The sequence below is a fragment of the Pseudophryne corroboree genome, chromosome 1 (genome assembly GCF_028390025.1).
Source record: "Pseudophryne corroboree isolate aPseCor3 chromosome 1, aPseCor3.hap2, whole genome shotgun sequence".
NCBI lineage: Eukaryota > Metazoa > Chordata > Amphibia > Anura > Myobatrachidae > Pseudophryne > Pseudophryne corroboree.
Genome location: NC_086444.1, coordinates 429,241,772 through 429,249,700, shown reverse-complemented (window position 1 = coordinate 429,249,700; position 7,929 = coordinate 429,241,772). Strand labels below are relative to the sequence as shown.

General features: G+C 37.0%; 1 protein-coding gene across 1 annotated transcript; it reads left to right on the top strand.

The window, feature by feature from the left end:
• The first annotated feature begins 6,644 nt into the window (after positions 1-6,644).
• LOC134965036 (olfactory receptor 5V1-like) lies at positions 6,645-7,574 on the top strand. Its single transcript, XM_063941639.1, has one exon. The coding sequence runs from the start codon at positions 6,645-6,647 to the stop codon at positions 7,572-7,574; it is 930 nt and encodes a 309-aa protein (XP_063797709.1).
• The last annotated feature ends 355 nt before the right edge of the window (positions 7,575-7,929 follow it).

The window sequence follows — 7,929 nt, the reverse complement described above, 5'->3', positions numbered from 1 at the left end:
CATACAGTGTTGTGAAGTTCAGGCCTAGACATTGCAACCGCGGACAGTCCCAGCACCCCTGTATTTTCAAAATACCCCTGTAATTTTACAGCATATAAGACAAGGCCAGTGTACATTTATTTTCACTGCACCCCTAGATTTTTAAAGCATACAGGACTGGTGTGCTTTTATTTTAACAACTGCACCCCTGAATTTCTACAGCATACAGGGCTAGTGTAATGTTATTTTAATAGCAGCACCCCTATATTTTTACAGCATACAGGACCAGTGTGCCTTTATTTTAACAATAATGATAAGAAATTGAAAAAAACATGGGCGCTTGGTGGAGAAAAAAATCTTGCCTAGTATTTCTCGGTGGGACCCAACCACAGAAGCTACAATAATAAAGAATTTAAGAAATACCCCTGGTGCTACCAGCTTTCTAAAAGAACACTTCTAAGTGGATACAATATAACTGTTATGAGCCACGGCAGTGGTTCATTCCTGTTTTGCATTTTGGTTATTTATTTTATGTTATACTTCTGTTTCTGTTCCCCGTGGGTGTCATGGGGTGTCTGGAGTCGACCCTTAAGTAGAGGGTACTGTTATGCACCACAAGCAGTGGTTCATTCCTGTTCATGTATTTTATGTTATAGTTCTCTTGCAGGCCAGGATTTCCTTTGCTCTGGTTTAGAAAGACTCTTGTTGGCCGCTGGTGGTGAGTCTGTGTAATTGCAGCCTGTTTCCATGTGTTTAGCCTCACCTGTTTGTTAATTGCCCTTGTCAGTTTGGAGTCGTGCAACAGGGCAGCTGCATGGCATAATTAATCAGGGTCCCTGCTGTGATTGGAAGAAATCCTTGTTATATTCTGTCTCAGTGCATTACACAGACGCCGGTGATAGCTTTCTGTCTAGCTGCTTCCTGCCTTGAAGCATTCCTGTCCAGGAGGCCTGTGTCTGATCCAGTGTCTGATCCAGTGTCTGATCCAGTTTCTTGCCTTGAAGCGGTCCTGTCCAGAAGTCCAGTGGCTTTGTCTGTTCCTGATCCCGTATCCTGTTCCTTGGTGTCCACTGGTCAGTCGTTGGAACTCTGCCTGTCCCACGGTCCTGAGAGCCTGTGTCAGCTACATTGGGGGTTCCTGTCCGTTTGCCAGCATTTGTACCGGTTTCGTGAGTAGCGGCTTTGCCGCGTCCATCGGCCAAGCCCGCTGTATTCTTTAGTTATTCTAGTTACTGGAGTTTTGCGGAGGGTTCCGCCCTAACTGTCCTCCTTGGTACATGACGGTGCCGTGTAGGGTATGGATAGTAGTACCTTTGTTGTCCTTTTCCTTTGGCGGGGTGTCGCACATACGTTTAGTTTTAGGTTTTTAGTAGCCCCTAGCTCTTAGTTTGCTTTAGTTAGAGGTCCCCTTGTTATCATCCCGTCTCGGTTTACGCCTTGTCTCACATTAAGACCTGAGGGCATCGGAGTTGGGCAGACCTAATCCGCCCTTCAAACGCGGCTGCCGTAGGCCCAAGAAACCACAGTCTCGCAGGCATAAACTGACCATGCGGGTGAAACAACGGAGGTAGGCTGCTAGGGGCTATTACCACACCTTGCCTTAATTTCAGCGTCACGTTCTGGTGCTTTGGACTCATTACGCAACACCTCTTTCATTCTGAGCACCAAGAAAGTAACAATATCCTTCTTACAAACTCCAAATTTTCCAAATGAAAATGTCTAAATGTCCTTATTCTGCTGCTCTTGTGTATGTTCTCCTTCTGTATCCAATCTGGTGCAGTTGCTTGTAGTAATTCAATGCAGAGTACATATAGAAGTAAAAATATTGAAAAAAGTGCAATACAATTCATAATAATGTCAATTTATTTTCATGATAATCACATTTAAAAATAATAATTTCTCCATAAGTTTTAAAAATTTCTTCATCACACGATTAGTGTAAAATTGGAGTCATACCGTGCTTAGCTCCTGGTGAGGAGCAAAAGAGTGAGTGAATAGTGGGTGGGTCCGGTTTACTTCCTTCTCCCCTCCAAGCTGAACATTATTATTGTGGAAAGTAGGAAGGGAAAATAGATAATAGAAATGTAATGTGAACCTTCTATGCCATATGTAAACAGGAAGTGATCCCTTTAGAGGGTACACTAAGGATTTATGAAATAGGTTTTTTATATTGTTTTTTATATTGTGAATTATGTTAACATTCCATCTATATGTATACTATCACTTTATATTATATTTGCTGCTGAACTAATATGGATTATCATTGTTAATTGATGGAGGTTAGGAGCGCACTTCCAGGTAAACGTTTAGTTAAAGTATGGATGCATGCAGGTAAGGGCCATACTGCCTTGAGTAAGAGTTGAGAGCAACTCGAAATGCATTGGAGGCTATACTTGGCTAACTTACCTGCATCCAAAACAGTCTGTCATGGTTGGCGCTGGTGTTAAGCTTGGAGGTGAGAAGGAAGAAACTGGAACCTCCCATTATTCGCTCACTCCTTTGCTCCTCACCAGGAGCTAAGCACGATACGACTCCAATTTTACACTAATTGTGTGATGAAGAAATTTTTAAATCTTATGGAGAAATTATTTTTTTAATTGTGATTATCATGAAAATAAATTGACATCATTATGAATTGTATTGCACTATTTTTCAATATTTTTACTTCTATATGTACTCTGCATTGAATTACTACAAGCAACTGCTCCAGATTGGATACAGAAGGAGAACATCCACAAGTGCAGCAGAATAAGGACATTAGGACATTTTAATTTGGAAAATTTGAAGTTTGTAAGAAGGTTATATTGTATCCACTTAGAAGTGTTCTTTTAGAAAGGTGGTAGCGCCAGGGGTATTTCTTAAATTCTATATTATTGTTGCTTTTATTTTAACAACTGCAACCCTGACTTTTTACAGCATACAGGGCCAGTGTAATGTTATTTTAACAGCAGCACCCATATATTTTGACAGCATACAGGAGGACAGTGCCCCTGCCCCCTGTACAACACAGTGACAGCCAGGACACCAACACCCATGTACAACTGCAGCACCTCTAACAGCACATGAAAGTTGAACAACAGTGACAGCCAGGACAGCACCCCTAACAGCACAGGTACACCACAGTGACTGGAGCAGCACCCCTACAGAGCACACACTGACCCCACCCAACACCACCACCCACAGAGAGACCGAGGTCTATCTCCCTTACTCTCCAAGTCAAGAGTGAAAATGGTGGCAATGCACGGCTGTTTATATGTAAACCAAAACCCATGAGAATATGACAGCGGGATTATGACGTTTTGCCTTGTTCTGGTTTCTGAGTCTGGCGGGAAGTCCCGAGCAGGACTCGGATCCAGGCTCAGAATGGGATTTTTTTGGGGGGAGGGGGTTTGGTTCTCTGAGAACCATACCTGCTCATCTCTAGTACCTACAGTATGCTAACCTAGTGAACATATTATACAGTACCAGTGTAGCAGCTTCTTATACAGTAGCTGTTACTTGGAGGCACTTTAAATACTGATTAAGTTGTATTGTACTTGGTATGTGACCACTGGTAAAGGAGAGAAAGAAAGGATCTAAAAATTCTTGCCAGGTCCCAACTTACTATAGGCAGGTAAAGATTTTTAGTATATTGTAGATTGTATCTCTCTGGAAACCTCTGAACTTCCTTGTCCACAGAAGATAATCTATTTTTTAATAGATTAACTATATAGTACAGGCAAAATCTTCTATCCTGATTATCATTAAACACAGCTTTTAAACAGACTGCTGTATCAATTATTCATTATTTTGGTAATTGACTTCTAGTATGTATAAGGAAATCCACTCCAGAAAAATTTGTTGTATTATTCAACATTATAAAACTTTTTATTGCACTAGAAAGCAATTTTTTTTCTAATCTTTAACATAGTCATCAAATAGTAATTAAAATTTAATTATCTTAAGAAAAATAATCATCTCCCTTAGGTTTTCATGATGAAACATATTCTTAATTGTTGTCCCCAAGCACACAGTATAAGTGTATTTAAGATCCTGAAATACAAATTAGCATGATATCTCACTGAAAACAAGACAATATGTGTACAGATCAGATTTTTGGGAAATAAGCAACCATACATAAAGAAATGAAGATTTTGCCATTGTTTTTACAATATATTGTACTTTCAAATATTCTAGAAATACTGTAGGTCTGCTTTTCTATTATTTCACAGATTTTATTAATAGCTACTTATATACTGTAGTCCATTGCCCTTAGCAGAATACCCACTGTGGCTAAAATATGTACTTTTTAAGATGACTGTAATTTTAACATCATTTTATAATAAGGAAAAACATACATTTATGAATACATGACTTTTAGTCAATATCATATCGTTAATTTTAGACTTTTAATAAAAAAATAAAATAAAACAATGTACATAAATACACACACACGTATACACCCTGATTGATTTAACATTTTGTGAATTACAAGTTTTAAATCTAAAGAAAGCATGTAAAATTTAAATTACGTTTATTTGCTTCTATGATTTATTTTCAGTTAAAAGGATGTTACTTGAATTGTATTTAAAGGTGAGAAATTCATTGTTTGCAAAGTTGATATTTCTATGAATATCAGTGTTTCATAGCACTGTAGATTAATAAACTAGACATTACTTTTGGAATTAGACCAAAATAGTCATTTGAAATGTCATTTTCCAATAAAAGTTTATGAAGAAAATTAAAAATGAAAACAAATTGCTCAAAAGAACATTACTATTATACCTCTTAAAAACCTTTTATATTTATTTGTTTTTTTTGCTTTTTTTAGCCCTTATGAAATAAGTTATGAATGCATTACTTAAACAGAGGCCAAAGTTTATAAATTATCAACCAACTCTCAAGAAATGTACTATTATTAAGGCAACAATATTTTGTTAATCGGTTTTTGTGCATATTGTGTTTTAGTAAAAGAGTTACTGCACATTATTAGTTCACAAACTTAAGATAAGTTGCTATAATCAAAAATCTATTAATACTTAAGTATCAGTAATATGTAATTTTACCTGTATATTGGTATACTGAATACACTGTATGTTATTACTGCTATATTAAGTAGTGCTGTTTAATATTACAGCAATCTTTATAAACCAAATTGGATATTGTTTAATAATACTGTATGACTCACAGGTCACATGTTCTTTTGTGTCTTGGACCATAACCTGTTGGAAATATCTGTGTACAGGCTTGAGGATGTAGCAGAGTTTCTGTACACACCAGCTGATGCCTTACAATTAAGAACAGCCCAGTTACTTAACCAGACAATAAATGTGGATGTAGTGTCACATAACTGGCGCTATCCACTGAACCAATAAAAGCAGGAAAGAAATAAAATAACAAGATGTAAATTTAATTTAAAATGACAAGTCAACAAGGATAAAAAATGTATAGATGGCACTCTTTCAGTGACGTAAAGTCTGTAATGTAGGATGGAGAAAAGTCAAAATCCTACCAAGGATGATATGTTAGAGCTGCAGGTGTAAATGTGTAGAGTAACCAGGTTCTCCCTGCACATGGCTCAAAAGCTTCAACCAAAATATTTCCCTTGAAGAAGAGACCTGCTGTGTCTCAAAAAGCATTGGAATGCTTCACCTGTGATTTCTATAAAGAAGAATACCGTCAACTATCCTGGGAAATATTTCTGTTCAAGCCTTGGAGCATGTGCATTTACACGTGTGGCTCCAACACATCATCCTTGGTAGGATTTTGACTTTTCTCAATCCTACATTACAGACTTTATGAGAAGGCCATCTCTATTATTGTCTATACATTTTTTATCCTTGTCTGTTTGTCATTTTAAATTAAATTTACATCTTGTTATTTTATATATATCCTGCTTTTATTGGTTCAGTGGATAGCGCCAGTTACATTACACTACCTCCACATTTATCGTCTGTCTTTTTGGTTCCACTAGGGGAACCTAAGTGTCATTCAAGGCCAAGCTCATATCCACAGAAGCGCTCATTTAGTTCCTCAAGTTTTGTATTGCAGTTACTTAACCAATAGAGTGGTTTTATTGAAGATAAAGTAGGTACAGCCATTCCCACTGTTAAACACACTAGTAGATAGAATAGAGCTTGAGAGGAGCGAGGTGTCATACAGATTACCAGCTGGTGACTGTATGTACAGATTTGATTGTTGCTGCAGTCACATTAAACAGAACTTCTAGTCATGTCTAGTTGTGAGCACATTTACTAATGCCAGGCGTCTGTTTTTCTATTTTTTTCATATGCCGATACAGCCGCAGTCGCATACAGAACATAGGGGTGCCACATATCATTTTAATCAGCAGAGTCTGCTTGTGTGCCTACTTTGCATAGAGCTGTGGATAAAATGCATTTTCAGCAAAATAAAAGATGCCTGACATAAGCAGAGTTGCACAGGAACTGCCGGCTCACTCACGCTAGGCATCTTGCGGTGCATGGGGTATTGAAGCTAGACGTACGAGGACACCTCTGTAGGTACTGGGTTGTGGAGCAGGATGCTGCAACAGCATCTAAAACAGTAGGTCTCACTAAAGGTAAGGAGAAGATTACTGTAGAACACTCCACTGTGAAAAAAAGCAAAAATAATTAATACTTAAAACATTTATATTTTATTTTTCACAGACGATAAATACTGAAACAATGGCCACAAACCAGACCTTATCCACAGATTTCCTAATATTAGAATTAACAGAAAATCCAAATATGAAGGTTCCTGTATTCGTAGCTCTTCTTCTTATCTATTTGCTGACTTTAACATCAAATACAGCAATTATTTTAGTTATACAGTTAAACAAGGATCTAAACACACCAATGTACTTCTTCTTAGAAAATTTGTCATTATTGGATATCTTCTATACCTCAACCACTATGCCCAAAATGTTACAGGTACTTATGGCTGAGAGAAAAGTTATCTCATTCACAGACTGTGTAATTCAGTTGTATTTCTTTGTGACTTTTGTTGGCACTGCCTGTGTTCTACTTGGCATGATGTCTTACGATCGCTTTCTAGCTATATGTATCCCACTACAATATTCTATTTACATGAGAAAGACAGTCTGCATTTCTTTGGCAAGTATCTGTTGGTTCAGTGGCCTTATTAACTCAGTTGTTCACACTGTCTTCACTTTCCGTTTACACTTTTGTCATTCCAAAAAGATCAGCTATTTTTTCTGTGATATACCACCACTTCTTATCTTATCCTGTGATGATACATCTGTCAATGAAACCTTATTACGGTCCATTGGTGTTTTTATTGGATGGACCCCTTTTCTGTGCACAATTGTCTCATACATGTACATTATTGTAACTATATTGAAAATCAAGTCGACACAAGGAAGACAGAAAGCATTTTCTACCTGTGCTTCTCACCTTACAGTGGTGGTATTATATTATGGTAGTGTAATGTTCAATTATGTGAGACCAATTTCTGCATACTCAATGTACAAGGATAAACTGATCTCAGTATTGTACAGTATTGTGACTCCAATGCTGAACCCAGTAATATACACTTTAAAAAATCAGGATGTAAAAAAAGCTATTTGTAAATATCTCTCTTCTAAGCAACAATGATTACAAATTCCTGAATAACATGCATCTGATTATAAATTATGATATTTATATTTTAGTTAATTTAGCAAATTCCCATCATATGTGTTTCTATGTTTTTAATTGATTATACTACTTATACCATAGCTATTTTTTTAAATGCTGGGATTTACACAAATACAATTTAATGGAGCAATTTTTCATAATTGTTTTGCAAAATATCTGTCAAATACATTGATTTTGGGGGGTATCAAACAAATATTAAGAATGTAACATGGAGGAACTGCAGCAGATGAATCTGATATTTACAATAGTCCCTTTATTTCCACCAGCAGATGTAGCAACTATGGGCAGTATGTAATGCCGGCCAAGTTCGGCT

What these genes read in the sequence shown, in the direction of transcription:
- LOC134965036 (XM_063941639.1), top strand. Translation starts at nt 6,645, where the DNA reads ATGGCCACAAACCAGACCTTATCCACAGATTTCCTAATATTAGAATTA.